Source organism: Scomber scombrus, chromosome 11, assembly GCF_963691925.1.
Source record: "Scomber scombrus chromosome 11, fScoSco1.1, whole genome shotgun sequence".
NCBI lineage: Eukaryota > Metazoa > Chordata > Actinopteri > Scombriformes > Scombridae > Scomber > Scomber scombrus.
This window is the reverse complement of record NC_084980.1, coordinates 24297648-24318718: the sequence shown is the minus strand read 5'-3', so window position 1 is coordinate 24318718 and position 21071 is coordinate 24297648. Positions and strand designations below refer to the sequence as shown.

The following is a 21071-nucleotide window of genomic DNA, read 5'->3' as shown; positions in this document are numbered from 1 at the left end:
AGAAAAATAATCAAATGTAATAAGTTACATTACTTTGATTAAGTTATTCAAATTGTTACATTCCTTATTACATTTTAAATAGAGTAACTATTAATCTGTAACCTATTACATTTCCAAAGTTTCCTTCCCAACCCTGATAACCTGTAATGGGTCTACTGAGTTCTTGCTTTTATTTTGTATAACCAGATGCCATAACTCACCAGGTTTTATGTAATTATGAGGAGGAAAGGTTTATTTGCCGTAATGCTTTATCATCTATTTTACTCTAAATGTGACCATAATTTACTAAATAAACATAATGTTGTATTGAAAAAGGCTTGAAACTAGTGATTGAGACCATACGTTCATTAATAAACTGTTTACTTAAGTAAGAAGTAGAGTCATTTTCTCACACACTTCCATATAATCACACTTCTACAGTATTTGCAGTCAGTGCAGTCGCCCCCTGCTGGCCATTACAGAGAAACACTGCTTTTATTTTGAAGGCTGCTTTGATGTGACACAGGAAGTAATCTTTGTTTACGTGCAGTTTCCGCTATTTTTCCTGTTTGAAGAGGTTTCCTAGCTCTCTAAGTGTGTTATTATTTTACTCTGTAGCCAAAGTGTGATCTGCTGCAGCTATGAGTGCTATTATTCCTCGGATAGAGCAGCTGTCAGCCCGAGTTATTCGGGTTTTGGGCTGTAATCCTGGACCGATGACCCTGCAGGGAACCAACACTTACCTGGTCGGCACTGGAAACAGGTGACACAACTTCATGCAGCTACTGACTATATTAAACATGTCGTAATATGTATTTATAAACATTGCATGCTACTTTATTCTTCCACTCCACTTCATGTCAGAAGTAAATATTGTGCTTTCTACTCCACTTACATTTATTTGACAGCTTTAGTTACTTTTTAAGATGATGATTTGACACAATGGATAATATAACAAGCTTTTAAATTACAACTCATTGTACAAAAAGTATTAGTGTAATCTGGCTCACATTTCAGATGTCTATTGGCTATTTCACAAGACTAAAATGCTCATTTAAGCTTGCTTAACTCAAAGGGACTTGCACAATGCACAGATATCTTAAAATAAGCATAGGTTTAACCTGTTCTACATTAAACAAGCCGATTGCAAAAAGGAGGATAATAGCTATTCTAAAACTACATTAAAGCCTTTATTAATCCTCCAAGGAGACATGTAGAACCTCAGCATAGACCCAATATAAAATCAAATTTATTATAACATGTTACATATATTGATCATAATACTTATGCAGTTTACTAAATGATTCTCCATTTGGCAGAAATACAACACCATATGTGAAACAAACAACAACTCAATGTAGCGATGTAGCAATGTAAAAACATGAACATAATGATAATAAAAAAATTAAAAAAAACCCATAACCTGTAAATCCTTATAAAAGTAGTCCTGGAGTGTGAATATGTACTCCACTCTTAAAGCTTTTCATATGTGTGTGTTTGTTCCAGACGAGTGCTGATTGATACGGGAGAGCCTGCTGTACCTGAATACATCAGCAATCTGAAGCAGGTGCTGACGCAGTTCAACGCCAGCATCCAGGAGATCATCGTCACACACTGGCATCACGATCACACAGGAGGGGTGGAGGACATCTGCAGGGACATCACAGGTGAGGACAGCAGTATGTCTTTGTAATGCAGTGATTTATCCAACAACAGTGATGTTCAGTTTGCTGTGACTTCTATATTTGGAGGAAAGTTCATGCCGTGTATTACAATATTTGGGCTCTTATAACTTGCTTAAAATCCTGTTTGTTGTAATTTTGTTGCTTTTATGTGTTTTTCATAAACATTTGCTAATATGCCATGTTCTTTTTCTGTAACTGAAAAAATCAACAACCTAACGACTCCTAGAAACTCCTTCTGCATCATAGAAACTTAAGTTACCTTCACACATTAACTCTGCCTCATGAGTCTCAATGAAAACTGTGAGATTTGTGGCTGTTTTTTAAACACTATCAAAAGGTATTTGACAGATTTGTACAGACAATCAAGGTCCTGAATTTAAATGATCCAATGCATTTTTCTTCTAGCACCACCAGCAGGTTAATGTGTTTTTTTGGTGACATATCTCAAAAACGATTGAATGAATTGGAATGACATTTAATTCAGACTTTTATGGGACCCAGAGGATGAATGACTAATGACTTCAGTGATCTCCCAACTTTCCTCTAGTGAAATATCTGAACATTTACTAGACTGGCTGTCACAAAATACTGTATAGTCATTTATGTTTCCTAAATGATGTATCGCAATGACTTTGTAGATCACCTGACTTTTCCTCTAGCATCACTATCAGGTCAAAATTTGAATTTGTCCTAGATACCTAAAATAAAACGAATGACATTCCCATCAGCTTCAGCTGTACTTCTGTTTAGTGATAATTAGAAAATATACACATGCAGACTCTGAACTAAGATGGTGAAAATGTTAATACATGCTAAACTGTCTTAACACCAGTATCATGTTAGCAGGACCCCAGATTTTTGATTTTGGGTTGATTGACCTCAGTGTCACGGTTTACACTCTGTAGTTGGGTCAATGACGTATAAGGATTTGGAACAACTCAATTGTAGAATAATAAAAAACCAGCATATCTAATGCAGTAGTTCAAACATTCAGAATGTTGTGTACCTGAAGCTCCATATTATACATTTGAAATTAAGTGATTTTAGTGGGTTTTTTCAAGATTAATTGGCACTGGCCTTAAAAAGAGTCATGTGGTGCGACCATGATTCATCTTGAAATAAATGAATATACTTAACACGCTTCACATCTTTTTTTACAAGTTTTCAGTAATATAAAGTGTTTGGAAACAAAGTACTTGCATTTTTTAAACATTTTTTGTAAATGATGATCTTTTATTTATATAAGATATTTCAAGATGAATCATGGTCGCACCACATGACTTTTTTTTCAGGCCAGTGCCAATTAATCTTGAAAAAACCCCACTAAAATCACTTTCAAATTGTAATATGAATTTTCAGGTACACAACATTCTGAATGTTTGAACTACTGCATTAGATATGCTTGTTTTTATTATTTAAAATTGAGTTGTTGAAAATCCTTATACGTCATTGACCCAGTTATTTGAATTTCTACATATCATTTAAAATTATATGTATTTTGTGGGTTTTTGTTTTGTTTTCCATCCTGTAGGTTCTGAGGTCCGAGTCAGCAAACTGCCCCGCTCCATCCAGGTCAAGGAGTCGGCCGGAAACAAGAGCTTCACATACTTAAAAGATGGAGATGTCGTCCAGACGGAGGGGGCAACACTCAAGTTAGTTCTGTTTATATGAAAATTTGAGTTTAGGTATTAAGATTTTGATAGGGGTGTTACTGAGTGCTGTAAAGGAAATATTAAAACAACTAAAAGACACAATAGATATTAAAAAAATAATGATGAGAAAGATAATACATCAATTTAAAAAAGATTAGTTGACATTGACTTCAGATAAACCTGAACTGAGACAGACTATTTGTTGATTTTAGCAGCAAAGCAGAGAATCCTGTTTTATGTGTTTTTGTTTGTTTGGTTTTTCCCCCAGAGTGCTTTTCACCCCGGGCCACACAGACGACCACATGGCCCTGCTGCTGGAGGAGGAACAGGCGCTCTTCTCTGGAGACTGCATCCTGGGCGAAGGCACGGCCGTGTTCGAGGATCTCTACGACTACATGAGATCACTGAACACACTGTTGGACTCCCAAGCTGAACTCATCTACCCTGGTGAGTGAGCACAGATCATGCTTGTGTGTGTGTGTGTGTGTGTGTGTCAAATCTACATGTTTAATGTAGATTTGTCCCTGTTGTGATTGTGAAAAAACCCAAATACACCATTTAGAATAATATAAAACAGGAAAAACAGAAAATCCTCACATTAGAGAAGCTGGAACCAGAGAGTGTTTGTTTGTTTTTGTGAGATAGACAACATGATTAATGTATTATTTGACATTTCCCGTTACCAGTCTACTTTAATTTCTACCTTTCTTATAGATAAAAGTTTCAACCAATAGTTATTGCTCTCTCAGGGTCAAACCTGTCAATCAAAGCCATGTCAAGTAAAAGAAAGCCAATCAAAGAAGTTATGCAGCCATAGTGTATAATGAACTAAATAGATTGTTCACCTTTTAAATAAATGAATGTCAGTCTTTGGAGGATGTTTGGGGTAAACCTGCTGTTCTCTGTGCAGGTCACGGTCCTGTGGTTCAGGATGCTGGCTCTAAGATCAGACACTACATCAGCCACCGGGACCAAAGAGAGCAGCAGATCCTGACGGCCATTCAGACCGGAGAAGGAAAGCCTTTCTCCTCAATGGAGCTCGTTAAGATCGTCTACAAGGTCTGCACAAAACCTTTTGTGACTTTGATGCCTTCCCAGCCTGTAAAAAGCTAAACTGTTGTAAAATGTTGTCTCTTTAAATCCTGGTAAGCTTGTTTAGTGGCATCTTTACTTTGGGGTTTTCATGGAAGCAGACACAAATTTCCTAATTCCTCTAAATACAAAGTAAACATATTAACTTATTATACTAAAACCAGGATAAGTCTATGGAAGTAACCTGAAATATGCACATACATGGGAACATATAGTAGTCAAATGTTGTGCTTCTCTTCCAGGACACCCCTGAATACCTGCATAAAGCAGCTAATGTGAACTTGGTCCATCACTTAAAGAAACTGGAGAAAGAAGGAAAGATCAGCCTGGGTAAGTCATCTCTTATCACTGCTGAAAAATCTACTGAGAGGATTTTACAGCATGTGATCTGTTGCAATTTAGATTGTCTAGAGGGTCAATTTAACCAAATCAGACATATCCGACCATGCAGATAGTTTTAGTGTTACGTGCCAAGGTTTAAGCGTCCGTGATAATTGAGTGCATGTGCTGTGAGGCAGTTTAGAAAGTGAGGCTAATTTCTTACTCTTACAGCTGGATTCCTAAACTATAAATGTAAACTCCTTCCTTCAGTGAATGAATCGTCACAGAACGTCAAATGGAAGAGTAACCTGTGATGACCCGGAAATGGACTGAAGTCGAGCTTCGAGCGTCTGGCCGGGATGATGAAAATCCATCTGGTTGATTTTTCAGAGGAAAGTGATCGCCTCATCTGAGTAATGTTCATCAATAAATGCCTGAGATCTGCTGATTGATATGTGTTAATGAAAAATCGAGACGATGATCAAACTGGTGGCATTGGATGTCTCCTGCAGCCTAGTATAAAGTAGCTAAAGGGTCAGCTGACTGTTGCCTGTGTCTGAAAGATTAACCACATCCTACAATGTGATCGTTGTGTAAGAACACTCTTTTTAGATTGCTAAAAAGTAGTGCCAACGCCTTTTGTGTCTCCAGAGGGGGATGCACGAAATCTGGTAATTGCCTTTTGTGATGTCAGTTGGGGCTGAAGACTACAAGTTAAAAAAAAAGAAGAAATAAATCTGGTGGTTTGAGTTTAGAATGAGTTTACCAAACCTCTGCAGCCTGCTACTTATTTATGCTGGGAGCTACATTAGCTGCTATAACAGTTTAACATGTCAGAATCGTCAGAATCTCAAGTTGCATTATGGGTAATGTAGGAACCAGGTTTTGACAAGGAGGAAGAAGAGTGCATGGAATAAAAATACATTATCTGTGGTTCTGCTGCATCGATCTTGATTCTTTATATTTTTTTAATTGTTCATTGTGAGTCTGACAAAGTTTTAGGATTGAAATGCTTTATTAGTGGAGTTTAAGAGGTGGCAGTTGCAAAACTTAATATAATAGTACATACACTAATGCACATTATATAGCGATATACAGTAATATACAGGACATACTGTAACATATGCTGTAAATCATTGAGTTTGTGTTTAAGACCTAAGGGAGACTACTCTTAGATCAGTCACAGCAAAGCTACAAACAAGCGCAACAACTGCCATTTTTTCACTTTGTGTTTGTTTGTGTTCAGCGCGTCCCACCTTCACTTTATCTTAATGTGTTGCAGGACAGGTTTTACATGCATAAGGGAGACGATATTGGGTTACCTGTGAGGGTTTTCTTTTTCCACAGGGATAAATGCATTGTTGTGTGGAGCCTGTGGGTAAATAAAAGTCACCAGGGTAAACAGATCGGGGCCAACAGTAGAGTCCAAGCAAAATCAGTTTTTGATAATGTTATAAAGTGTATTTACTGTCGGTTCACAGTCTGCATAAGCTTACATGATGATATAAACATACTCTCATTCAAGGCTCATTCATTCAAATTGTGGTACAGCATGAATTTCTAACCATAAACCCAATAACAATTTAGATTATTTGATCTGCTGTTCTTTTTTTTTTAATCTTAATTTTTTCTCTATTCAGTGCAGATATTTAATCACTTTGTGAACTTTACTCTAGAAACGTTGCGCATATCTTCAGTTTTCCACTAGGTGGAGGTATCAGCTAATTGATTTTATTTGGAGCTCAACTTTAACATGGTACCCTAAACATTTAAATCTTTTGAATTTGTCACAAAGTATATAATTAACAAGTGCTAAAGAATATAATGTGTTATAATGTGTGGAAATTATTTTTATAAAATATTTGAGTGATGAGTCATTGCGTGTGTCTTTTTATTTTTCTGGTCAGAAATGATAATTATTGTCCATTAATGTTATTTATTAGATCATATTGAGAGATACTTTGTGATTATATGTATATATCAACAGTAAAACTCATGAATTCTGGATATTCAAAGTGATCTCTTGGGTGACAGTTGTTTTTTGTATGAACATTTGACCCATCTTTGACCCCTTGGTGAGCCTTATCAGAGATAAAGGAGGAGTGTTTCCACATGTGTCTGTAAGTGTTTCCATATAAGCTACTCATGTTGTGTAACTGAGTTGTGACTTCACTAAAAGCAACCTCATCACTTTGAATATAATGTATGATTCAATCACTGCACCTCTTTATTATTCTAAGGACATGACAGATCTGAACTTTAGATAGAGCAAAGCTATCTGGCCCAAAATGCTTCCTTTTTTTAATGTTCGGCTGAGCGAGCTACTTCTTGATTCCACATATATACTGATATTGATCTTCTCATGTAATGCTTTGCAAAGACGCTGCCGTGGTTACTCATTAAAATAACGTATGTTCTGTGTATAGTCAACAATCAATCATTCACTCTCTCATTGAAATCTCAGATTAGATCTCAGATTAGGACTGAGAGACGAGTGTGCATGCAGGACCTTAAAATGCTCAGGATGATGATCTATGCTTGCCATGAGCCAGATCATCATCGAGGGAATCCGATGCTGACTGATCTTGACAATCTGGTCAGATCATGCTGCCTGCTCCTCAGGTTGACATATGCCTTAAACTTCAACAATCCATCCAAACCTTCCCAAACTTTTGACGTCATTCAAATACTTTTTGTGATACACTGTACCCAAAACCAACTCCCAAGTTTGTACGACTCAAAAACAAGCTTCTAGCCGAAACAGTCAAACGATTGGCTATAGTCATTGCACCATGGATGTATAAAGGTAAATGGATACAGTATCAGAGGTGGAGCCTCGTTCATTCCCATGAAAGCTGCTCAGTGGTGCATGAAGCCAAAAAATGTTCTTCCGGGTTCTTCCTGTTCTGCTTTGCTTCTGCATCACTGGGCCCATGGAGCAAGCTCACTAGCGACTTCAGCTAGCCGAGCCGGTACTTCTGGTTTAACCCAAACGCTAACTTGAATGGGGATAAAAACGATCTGATCATGCGGTTATTCTGGACTTTCAAAAAATATCTGCTGTTTTACAGATGTCTCTTTCATAATGTAAGATTATAGGAAAAAGCCTTTTTGGACGCTACAGCATCACATGTTGCTGTAATTACACAATTAAGCTGCTATGTCAAATTGGCTTCAAACCCGGCGCTCTTCCTTCCTTTTTTATTGCACCCATGAAAGGCTGTTTTGTTGTGTGTGTTAAAGAATGTTTTACGTTTTCCTGAGCTTGACAAGTGAAATTCTTCATAATGTACTTCAAATGTTTTAGTGTTAGAATATTTTAAGACTCTATGCACTAAAAGACACTGTACTGTCAAGACAAGCTACATTGTGTAGACTGAGGTCAGAAGTTCTCTGCATTTTGTAAATTTAAGGTCAGAAGTTCATTGCCACATTTTGTAAATTTGAGGTCAGAAGTTCTTTGTCGCATTTTGTAAACTGAGGTCAGAAGTTCTTTGCTGCATGTCACACTTGTGTCGCAAGTATGACATGCAACATTGGCAGCACTGGCCAACATTCCGGACCTCATGATCCAAAGCCACCTAAAGGCCTTCTCCGCAGCCTCTATGGTGGACTTTATGGTTCTCCTTTTGGCAGCTCCTGTGATGCCAAGAAGGGGGGAAGAGCTTGCACAATGAGCGACCAGCAAAGCCTCTACACCATACCCCAACGGGCTCACAGTGAGCTTTCCAGCTGTGATTCCAGCACTGATCCACTAGTTCTTGAACCTTGGACTGCTTCCTTTCATTTGCCTCTTCTATGCGATCCTCCGAGGACAGTCTATTAGGATCACCTGCTTACAAATGGCAGAGGTAAGCTCCATGTCTGTCCTCAAGGAGGTTGTTGTGATGTTGTCCGGCAACTTGAGCTGCTTGTCAAGGTCAAGACGCTCCTCCTCAACACCTGCTCGCACCTACTCCAGGACTAGATGGCATCTGTCCTTGCCATGGGACTTAAATTGAGGTTGTGGGACGGCTCCCAACCCTACATGCCCTGTTTCCACTGTGCCAACCACAGCCTTGTGTCTTAGCCAAGACTGCAACCTCCAGACCTTGGGGGAGCTGATGGGGGAGCTGGAGTTTGTTGCTCCTCCCATTCGGTGCTGCGCTGCATAGGCTGCGTGGCAGATCAAGCCATCGATGGAGATAACAACTGATCTTCCTTTCCAGGATCTCCACTGTTGACAAAGTCACCTCATATACCAGCAGAGGCCAGAAGATGCGGGGCAAGATGCCATGTTGGTATATATTCACGCCTTGAACCTGCCAGGTAGGCCACTGTGGTGAGCCAAGTCTCAAGCTTCTTGATTGTTGCTTGGACTGCAGCTGCATCACTAAGACTACTGTCGAAGACCTTGCCAAGGCTTGTGACTGGTCTCTGAGTGTAGATGGTACTCCAACAGCATCCAAAAGGAAGCAAAACTTGTGCACCACCTTTCTCTTCTTCGACAACATGGGCCTAGACTTGGCTGGCATGAAGCTCAGGCTTGCCTAGGAAATATAGTACATTTTTTTGTTTTTAAGTGTATAGCATATATACTGTAAGAAATGAAAATACCAAAAAGTATCATAAAGTCACTAAAAAGTCACAGCTGAGCAACACAGATGCTGTATAAGGTCACGTAGACATAGTTATGTGTGATAGGACGGTTGACATATCATTAAGCACATTAAAGGATAGGTTCTCAGTTTTTTCAGGTGTGTCTCAAAACAGCAGTCAGGTGCCCTTTATGAACAGTGAAAGGGATTTTCCTCGCTGTAATCATCCTCCTGATCAAACTGACTATTTAAATATCCCCTTCAAATGTGGTTTCAATGGAAGTGATGGGGAACAAAAAACACAGTGTGTCCACACAGTCATGTAAACGTTTGTGTGGCTTCAGCAGTGTGAGTTAGTCATATCAAGTGAATATCTGACATTTACAGTCTTTTTAGCATAAATTCCCTCTTTGTTTCCTCGGACAGTGTTTCCCTGTTGAGCTGTGGTAGAATTATAACAATAACAGGGACTTTGGCACTAAAAAGACTGTAACGTTGAAACATATCTACTTGATTTGACTCATTTGGACGGCTGAACCTTCATAATAGCTTCAGATAAACTTTTAAATACATTTTTGCACAGAAGGAGGACTGCAAATTTGGTTCCCCATCACATACATTGTAAGTCCATTATGAAGGGATCTTCTAATGGTCAGCATGAACAGGAGGAATGATTACAGCAAGAAAAAACTGTTTCAATGTTTGTCATTTGGGCAACTGACTGTTGTTTGAAAACAGACTTGATATATTGTGAACCTCCTCTAAGATCACTGAAAGTACACTAAATATTTAGAGAGAGAAAAAACACTTATTTAGGGGTTTAGCTCTGCCTGCCTACGTTAGAGCGATAAATGTGGGTGTAGTAAATCTGTCTGGGAAAAGTTCTTCTCAAATTTCACTAACAGGCATCAACATTTTAATAACTAAGATAAAGAAGAACTAAAAATCCTACTGTGGGAAATGAAAGAAAGTTTTCTTGCAGGGAAGTTTCTCTCTGCCTGACACCACACGAGGGAACCAGACAGGCCTGCTCAATCTACATTAGGCCTCATTTTCCTTATATCCATTTATTTCTAATATGCATTTATTGTTGGGTATATCCTGCATATGCACACACACAATAATCACATGATTACCGATTTGATGTATTTAGCAAGGGGGATGAGTGGACAAGGGACAAGTACATAGCATGAATGAATGCCACGTACTTCACTTATGCTATCTGCCATGTCTGTCCCTAGACTGGCTTTTAAAATACAAAAAAATCAAATTAAAAATTAACAAACTCAACTAGAAAAAACACATGGAATTGCACAAGAATCAACTGCATGCATTTAAGCACAAAAAACAACATAACATATACATTTCAGTTCAGTTTAATCCAACTTATTTACATATACAGCTCAACAACACAGTGCACACAAAGCAGCACAAAATACAAACAAACATACCTTTGATGGCAACTTTTATGGTATTAAGCTAGTAAAAGTACACCAGTAGGTTTTTATCATTATTACTATTTTATACAGTACAATAAATATCCCTATCCAGAGTATTAGATGGACATTACACTCATTTTATATGTAATATATAATATATAAAGAATATATTTATTGTATTTATTATGTATCACCTTCATCTGCTCAGTTCTATAGTGTTATATTTTATCATTCAAAAAAAAAAAGTTTATCTGTGTTTTTATCTGTAATGCACCGTCAGTGGCGGCACTCCCAATGTCATTGTATAGGTGTCTGTACAATGACAATAAAGGCTTATCTTAGCTTATCTTATATACATAAACTTACATTTATTGCAATGATCCCTTAAAAACACAGATATGTAATGAACGCGGTGATATTTTAACGTTTAACAATAAACTTGCTCAATAATACAATAGTACAACAATAATTTGACTAGGATAAAAGAAGATAAATCTACTATTGTAGTTGTTTTGAACACTGTATATATTTCTTTTCACTTTTTAAGTACACTGAACATTCATTATTTGCACAGTGCTGTGTAAATACTGTCACCATACTACAATACTACATGACAGTAGGGTGGATTGAGGTAATGTGGGACATTGATTAATGTGGGACAACTAGTGCATTTATCTCTTTTTCTATTCAATTATTTTTAATATAACTTGTATATGCCTACTGTGTAAGTTATATTGTTTAAAATTACACATGTGAACATACAGACTGCTCGTCTTTTAATGTAAAAATTGTAGGCCTACTATATTAAATGACCAACTATGAGTGTGCACATTTCAGAATGTTTTGGCAGATAAGGTTGCTTTGTATAAATACAACTATTTCTATAGCCAAAAAACCAGTGTGTCCCAGGTTACAAAATCCACAAATCCACAAATTCTGAAACTTTTGAGTTCAATATCCAAAAATTGTCTTCTCATTTAACAAGGAAACATCTTTCATAATGATATTAGGTGTTGATATACTGTATTGAATTCATATGCAAATAGGGTAACTGTTTACAAAACATAGTTTTCCTTTTTCTCTTTATGATCAGACCAATAAAACAGTCTAAATTTGAAAAATGTGAGTATTAGAGAGACAGCAGCTTCTGCAGTGTAGTGATGAGATGAGTGGAGGAAGAGGAGGAGGAAGGAGGAGGAAGAGGAGGGGGGTCTAATGGTAAAGATACATCCCGCATAAGTTGAAACCTATATATCTGTGATAGGTCAATATTGGGCTCTACAATAATTTGACTAAAATAAAATAAGATAAATCTACTATTGTAGTTGTTTTGAACACTGTGTATATTTCTTTGCACTTTTTAAGTACACTAAACATTCATTATTTGCACAGTGCTGTGTAAATACTGTCACCATACTACAATACTACATGACAGTACTGTTTACATGACATAGTTTTCCTTTTTCTCTTTATGATCAGACCAATAAAACACTCTAAATGTAAAAAAAAAAATGTGAGTAGTATAGAGAGACAGCAGCTTGTGCAGTGTAGTGATGAGATGAGTGGAGGAAGAGGAGGAGGTGGTGGCTGTGGAGGAGGAGGAGGAGGAAGGAGGAGGAGGAGGGGAGGGGGGTCTAGTGGTAAAGATAAACAGCCGAGGAGCCTCTGAGCCAGATGAACATGGCGGCTCCGGCCCCGGACGCTACTGCCACCACCACCGCTGCTGACCGATAAGTCACATCCCGCATAACACGCACCCAACTCTCAGGTAAGTTTCCTGTCATTCTCCTGTCTTTTTTTAACCCTCCTCCCCTTTCACCTCCTCCTTCACCTCCTCCTTCACCTCCACCTCTACCTCCTATACTCCACTTCCTCAATCCCACCTCCCTCCCACCCCCAATAATAATAAATGAACCATATAATAATAATCCTGCTTTGGCTCGTTTTAAAGTGTCTGTATCGAGCTTGTCCTACATTTTTTTTTGCCATTATATATTTTTTTTTGTAAGATTAACTAGTTGACTTCTTCTGGAAACAACGATCTGTGTTAATCGTGCATGATATTTATTTATCTTTCCATTTATATTTCAACCTTATTGATACAAATATTTCGCTTGTATCAAAACGACGACTTGATAGACGCGACTATCGCTTCCGAATCGAAAATATCGCTACTTTAAAAGACGAATAAATGCTATTTTCCACCAAACAATCCACTATATCAAAGGCTCAAGTGTTTTAGTGAGACAAGGAGGAAACATAAAGTGTGCTACTGTTTGTTTAACGTGTTTAAATAGTGTGTGATAAACGATATAGACGCTACAAACAGGACTTTGGTGTTTAACTTAAAAGCCCTTCCTGATCAACACAGGCGTCCCTGAATGTGACTTCATGTGACACATACATGAATTCATCCTTTTTAAATGTCATTTTTTAACATTTATCGGTCCCATGATGTGTGTCGTGGTTGATTATAAGGGTGCTTTTATGATTTGAGTTGAATATATTGACGTTTTACTGTTTTAATATTGGATTTAAAGCCAGCTTGTGTCGCCTCGGACTTCCTCAACCAACTCAAGAGTCATATCAAATCAATAAACCCGCATAGCATTTCCGGTGGGTATTTTCAGAATAAAGCATTTGCTTATTTTTTTAATGTAGTTTTATAAAATGTATTGGGAGCTACAATGTGCTGACTTGTTTCACTCAGTAGTAAAAATGATATACAAGTTTGGGTGTGTTAATTGTCTAGAAAGAATATATAACATTTAACAAAGTAAAATAAATCACTCGCTTATTTTTAAAAAATAAGCGAGTAGTTTTATAAAATGTAATAATATCAAAATTAAACAATTTTACAACACAATTCAATCGATGGACAGTGTGTGAGATTCAGTGGGTGGAAAATTTACTTAAAAAAAGTTAAAATGTATATTATTATTTGGGCATTTTTTGCCATTATAGATAGATAGATAGATAGATAGATAGATAGATAGATAGATAGATAGATAGATAGATAGATAGATGGATAAACCTTATTGTCCACCGTGATGGAAATTTGTCTTTGGCCTCTCCAAAACATCAAATTACACAAGATAAATCAAGACACTCCACAACATACAACAAAAAGGGAAAGAAAAGTTGTGCAAATAGGCATAAAACAGCAGCAGCAGGTGTAAATACTATACTATAGCCCTCTGAGGGGATCTCCTGGTACAGTCATATCATGTTCAGAGCTTGTATGGCATGTGGAATGAAAGATTTCTTATATATGTTCCGGCTCGCCCTCGGGGAATCCACGGCCGGATGGAAGCAGTTTAAGTGGTGTGAAGCGTCCCCAGATATCTGTTTGGCCTTCCTGACTAATGCACTGTTGAACACCTCAGCGAGTCGTTGTTGTTGTGGCTAACCGATCACCTTCCCTGCGATGTTTACAATCGAGGAAAGCTTGTGTTTTTGTTTGGACAGTTGGCGGCAGAGAAAGGGCCAACAGGAAATATGGAGCGAGAGAGAGAGAAATGAGTATGACATGCAACAAAGGTCCCATGCCGGACATGAACTCAGGATGTTGCGAGTATATATGGCATGCGTTGTAACCACTCTGCTACGAGGGCGCTCTGGAAGTTAACTTTTTACAATGTGAACTTTTTTCCAATCACTGACAAATAAAAGTTCAAATTTGCCAGCTACTTTAATATTTTACCAACATTTGGATGGTGCTAATTTCCCACACTCAAGAGTTATTTTTTTAATCTTTCACACCTGTAATTGAGACTTTATGACATAGATGAACTTGCACTCAATGATGCATTGGTGGATGATACAGTGATTTCCCTGAACTGCCTTTTTAAAAGTGCAGCAAGTAGGATTTAGTGACGTCTAGCAGTGAAGTTGCAGATTGAAATAAACTGAATACCGCTCCCTTCCTTTTCCAAGCATATAGGAGAAACTACAGTGGTGACGAAAAACGCAAAAGTCCCTCTATAGAGCCAGTGTTTGGTTTGTCTGTTCTGGGCTACCGTAGAAACATGACGTGACACAAAAAAAAAAAAATATCCACTGATTTTACAGATGTCTCTTTTACAATGTAAGTCTATGGGGGAAAAAAGTATTTTTGGGGCCAAATAGCATCATGTGCTGTTGTAATTACACGGATTGGCCACTGTGTCAAATTGGCTTCAAAGCCTGGTGCTCTTCTGAAGGGGGCTTCCCTGCTCTCTACGTAGATAGAAAGGACTCTTCTAAACTAACAAAACACTGCAGTTCTTACTTTTAGGTGGCTGCAGACTAATTAAAACATACTTATATATATTTTATTCCTTTTCTGTCGAGTTTGTTCCACAAGATGCCAATAAATTATAAACACTGCACCTTTAAAAACACAACTCCCTTTACTCTTGATAGCTTATTTTATTTATGTGTATGGTAGCTTTAGACAAACTGTGAACCCAGAAGTTAGTGTAACATTAAATAAATTGTACATGGTGTTCTTCTAAGGTTTGTTTTATTTTGACAAATGTGCTGCCTGTATTTTGAAGGGCAACTCATCCAGCTTCCTGTTCAGTTTCTGTTCAACTTTACACAGTTTATCTCTCAGCTGTGGGCAGTGACAGCTTGTCTCTTCATAATATTCATTTTCTTAGCTCATTAAGTTGTAAACATGTAATAATAAACAGACCAAAACTAAATGAACAACAGTAGTAATTAAATAGCATTTTATTTCTAACACATCATTTTCACTAAATGCAAATAAAAGCAGGTGAAATATAATGTGCTGCAAAATTTATAAACAAGGCAAACATGTGTCAAGACAACAATTATTTAAAAAGACAATGCAGCTCTGTGGCGAGGTTCCTCGACAGCTGGGACCTTTTTATTTTGAAAATACAGCAGCAAAAAATGAATGAATGAATGAAATGAAACATTGCAACAAACTGAAAACCTCCCTTCCTCAACGGTTGTTGCTAAAGAGGTCAAAGCTCCTCCCTAGAGACAGTGTTTGGTTTGTTCATTCTGGGCTACTGTAGAAACATGGCGGCCTCTGTGGTAAAGGACCTACTTCTTATGTAGATATAAAGGTTTCATTGCTAAGGAAAGCGCAACTATTCTTATTTACAGCTGAATATACACTAATTGAAACATACTTATGAATATTATACTCACATTACTGCCAAGTCCGTTCCGCTTAATGGAACTTTACATCTACACACTGCACCTTTTTAACATAAATATTGCAATTAAATAAATGTATCTGAACAAAGATGGTCACATCCTGCTTTACACACCAAAACTTGCACATCATTTTTTATTTACCACTGTTCAGATGTTTTGTAAAGGCTGCACACTGGAGCTCCCAATGCAGGTAGAAACTATTGATATCCCATTAAATCATACCTGTATTGGGAGCTACAATGTGCTGACGTGTGTTCTGCCTTTACTAAACATCTGAACACTCAGTAGTAGTTTGGTGTGTAAACTGTCTAGAAAGGATATAAATATATAACTTTTAGCACACTGACTCTCCGAAATTAAAGACAATATTTAAAATTTTCAGATGTGAACATTTACCACACAACTTTTCCATACTCAGATGTTCAGCTCAGGTACATAAAAAAAACAATCCCACGTCCTGAGATCAACTTTGCAGAGCTGTTCATCACAAACATATGACAGTTCTGCCGTTGACACTCAACATGGCGTGAGACAAGCTGCAGATCCATTTACATGACTTTACATGCTGCGTCAAGTTTATACAGAGAGTGCAAATACTGTGTATCTCCAACCTTATTGTCTCAACAGTCAGGTTATAGGCCCTTGTGTGTCTTTTATTTGCTGTTGTTCTGGTTTAGTCTGTGTTTGCTGTTGTGCTGGTATGCTACTGTAGAGAACTTGTAAGTTTGCCTACGTGACAGGTGCCATCCGACTCCCATGGATATGTTATCTTTGAGGGCTGGACTCGTGATTTTTTTTAGCTCTTTTTTTAGCTCTTTTTTTTAAGCGTATTTGCTCTTCTCTGCACCCCCCCCCCAACTGAACTTTGTAAAGGATTGCAACATGGTACGTCAACTTTTCAGACTATGTGTTTACCCCAAACCTCCTCCTTTTCTTTTTTAAATGGTTGATTGTTCTCGTCCAGTTTAAAGCACCCAAACTGGTCAATAACATGAGACAAGAGGTGTTTTGTTTTTTTTACACATATATTATAAGATGTATCCAGTTAAATATCAGTATACTACAAGACCAATTTCAATGCCAAAAACTATACCTTAATAGCGCTACAGCAAGCAAGTGCAGGAATGTACTTAAGACCCAAGATCTTAACGTGAGATTGGAAGCTTGCCCAGTGAGGGATCCTTAGTGGCTTGAATTCACTGAACCACGTGAGGGCTCAAATAATGCCCTGACCAATGACAAAAGCAGCAGCAGCAGCAGCAGCAGCAGGAGTAGGAGGAGGAGGAGGAGGAAGGGCAGAGGCTTGACTGTGCAGTTCTCCATGGCATGTTTTCCTCTCAGGTCTTATCGTCCAGCGAGCAAATCCACGCTCAAAGAACACATGCTCATTTTGAGACCACTGCTCTGACGTATATGACAGTTATATCAATGCATTTTATACACAGTACTTTGAGTCAGATTCACATTAAATCAAATTAGGGCTGCAACTAACAATTATTTCCTTCATTGATTAATCTATTGATTATTTTCTCGATTACTTTTCATGTTTTTATTTTTTTAACATGTCAGAAAATGGTGAAAAATATTTTACCAAAGCCTAAGATACAACCTAAAATGAATTATTTTGTCCCTCCAACAGTCCATAACCAAAATCTATTCAATTTATTATGATTAACTTAAAAAACCCAGAAAATATTCACATTTAAGAAGCAGATAATCTAGCTTTTTAGCTCTAGATGATTAATCAATTATCGAAAAAAGTCTAAATCAGGGGTGTCAAACTCATTTTAGCTCAGGGGCCCAATTTGGTTTTAAGTGGGCCTGACCAGTAAAACCATTACATAACTTATAAACAATATATAATATACAAACACTCACTGGCCTCTGTATTGGGACCACCTGTGCAATCTAATACAATCCACTCATACAACAGCTCTGCTATAAACTCATAAAGTAGAATATAAAGCAGAATTATCAGCTGGATTGAATTGCTCAGGTGTATCTAATGAAGTGGTTGGTGACTTTTTAAAAAACATATTATAACTAGGGATGTCTGATAATATCGGCCGGCCGATATTTACTTAAAAATGTAATATCGGGAAGTATCAGTATCGGGTTTTTATAACCTATGTTTTTTTTTGTAGGCTTCAGCATTTCCGAGCCTACATGAACGCAGCATGGGACGTGTACCGGCGCGCGCTTGATGACATATAACAACAACAACACGCTAGACTCGTGGGTTGCTAACCGTGGCTAACCGTGGCTAAAAAGTTCATAGCGTCCACCGCCATGTACACAAACACAAAAACAGAAACGAGGTTTACCTCCTCGTTGTCATTTTCTCTGTCATGTTTTCGGCGAGTAGCCTCTGTGACGTCACCGTCAGAGTCCGGTGGGTCCTATCTGGGTCCTACTCTCTGCTATGTAAACACAACAGCTGAGAGGACGTTCCTGTAAAGGTCCCGCCTCCAGAAACGGGGCTTATGTCTGTGGTTTGGAACTATTTTCAAGTGTGTCCTACGGATAGTAAATTTGTAATTTGCAATGACTGCAAAGCAGCATAATAAATATGGCAGTGCCATATTGACACTTTTTTCGATAATTTAAGTTTAAGTTTTTCTCTTATTTTGCACAGACAGTGTTTACATTTGGAAAGCCATGTTGCATTTATGCATGCACCCAGTGGGGCATCACAATAAAATTAGGCATAATGTGTTAATTCAACAATAGGAGATATGTTATGTTGTTACCTAACAGTTTTGGTGTAACCTGCATATATCGGTATCGGGTGATATCGGTATCGGAAATTAAGAGTTGGACAATATCGGAATATCGGATATCGGCCGAAAAGTCAATATCGAGCATCCCTAATTATAACTATATTATAATAAACCAATCTGTGTTGGTGTGGAAGCTTAGAAACCTTGACTGTGAATGAAAAGTGAAAAAAAGTAATGGTGCATTTTATTGAAAAACTTAATTTAAAAAAACGTGTTAATTAATTACTTTTGTGCAAGTTTCACACTGTGCAAAGTTCCCCAGTTAGCTGGGTAGGACACCGTGTTTGATGCCCCTGGTCTTGTTGTCTAAAAATGATGAAAGGGGCAAAATAGTAGAACCACTGCATTTAAAACCTCTCCACATATGTAACACTATGACTAGGCCTGTCACAATAATGATCAACTTATCGTACAATAACGCATTTATCGATATCATCATGTCTATATATCGACTTATCGTATGATGCAGGGACTTTTTACCTCAGTGTTTCCACACTTCACATCAACAAACTGAGCTTGTGTCAAACTCAGAACAGTTGTTGATTGCATCTGGGGATAAGTTGAAGACAGAAGGCATTATACAACTTCTCTGACAGGCCAAATAGTGCCAAGTGTAGTAATGTCACTTTGCTGGATAAAAACGGATGGAGTTTCCCTTTTATGCTAAAAACATCATGCTTGTGGGGAAAAGATGGATGACAAAGCCTCCAAAAAAGATTGTGATGCAGCACATTCAACAATGTAAGATGAAATAGGCCCGTCACAATAAGTATGTTATCGGCTCATCTATAATAACGTAATCGTCAACAACATAATGACTAAATATAGACTCATCGTGTGATGTATGGACCTTGATCTTTTTTACCTCAGTATTGCCTCACTTCACATTAGCAGCTAAGAGGCTATTCATGTCACATTGGCTATGTGAGTAGTTGCCTCCATTCCTCACTGTGACGTCCTGAGTGGAGACGGCAGAAGCAAACAGCGTCGCTTATATGGAATTAAAGGTAAATAACTCGAAAATAACTTGAAATTTTCATTAGTTTTTATTTCAGTTTAGTTTAAGTTAGTTAAACAAGTGATTAAGTAGTTTAATTTTAGTTTTTCAGGTATTAGGAGGAAAGACTTGATTAGTAGAGGCTGTAAAGGATGAAATAATGCTGACACTTAGGTAAAGTTTGCTGTGTTTGTGGTCTCCTGCTTCTCTGTGAGAATTTTACATTAGGAGGATTTTTCCCTTTTTAGCTGTATCCCACAAATGTTCCCATCACTCTTCATTGCCACACTTTTATTTTTATCTGCTGCGGGGTCGGATTCAAAATAGTCCCATATTGGGCTGTGACGTTTTCTGCCTGGAACTACTTCTTTCTAGAAAATCATTAATTGCACATTAAGCATTTTCTTCTTGTGCATTACTAAAACTGAAACTAATCTGATTTAATCTGCAATTCAGCTTAGTTTTAGTTAGTTTTGCTTTGTTCATTGTAGTTTTTATTTAGTTTTTTTTTTTTTTTAACTCTTTTTTAAATTTTTATTTCAGTTAACTATCTCCACCTATGCAACGCTAAACAATTTGCTTCCATAGTGTCTAATTTTGGGTCACTTTGCTGTTGGTATGCAGTAAAAAAAAACTACAGACTAACCAGATAATGAAAGTAAACATTGACTATAGCAGCGACGCTCATTCAGGTGAGACCACACTAGCCTGATGAGGAAAAATCCGACAGAAACTCACAAGTTGTATTCATTTAGTTGCAACAGGATTCAATCAAGGTCCCCCGTTTTACTGGTGTAAGAGTGTGTGTGTGTGTGTGTGTGTGTATGTGTGTAATCATCTGTGTTTATTTATGTCTGCTTCCCCTCGCTGCTTCCACCTTATCAGACGCTCAGTGAGACCACCACCTGGCTCTCTGTCACGTAGCAGACACACACACTCGTGCACCAGGTTTGATCCTCCTGAGAACAACAGCTGTAATTATCAAGCATCAAACAAACACACACACACACACACACACACAAACACAAACACACACACACACACACACACACACACACACACACACACACACACACACACACACACACACACACACACACACATACAGCCATGTCATGACTCCTCTGAAAGCCCTCCTCTAGTGTCTGAACACCATAATTACTGTAATAGTCCCTCAGGAAAATTTTACCCCACAAAATACATGATAGTCACAACCTTTCTCTCTCAATGCAATACATTTGGTCGCTGGATATAATGGAATACATGGAATAAATGCAATAAAATGAATTATTCTGCAAACATTTAGACATTCAACAGGCTGTTTCAGAAAGTTTTTCCTCCTTTTTATTTCAATCTAAAAACATGTTTTTCTGTGAC

General features: G+C 37.7%; 1 protein-coding gene across 2 annotated transcripts; it reads left to right on the top strand.

Annotated features, from left to right (window-relative positions):
- The first annotated feature begins 562 nt into the window (after positions 1-562).
- Positions 563-5662, top strand: lactb2 (lactamase, beta 2). Of its 2 annotated transcripts, none has more exons than XM_062429471.1 (7): positions 563-742; positions 1486-1646; positions 3196-3316; positions 3585-3763; positions 4227-4375; positions 4651-4738; positions 5000-5662. In XM_062429471.1, exons 1-7 carry the CDS (start codon positions 621-623, stop codon positions 5041-5043), a joined length of 864 nt encoding a protein of 287 aa, XP_062285455.1. In that variant the 5' UTR covers positions 563-620; the 3' UTR covers positions 5044-5662. The 2 variants fall into 2 exon arrangements, with proteins under 2 accessions (XP_062285455.1, XP_062285454.1); XM_062429470.1 differs by having other exon boundaries at positions 4961-5662.
- The last annotated feature ends 15409 nt before the right edge of the window (positions 5663-21071 follow it).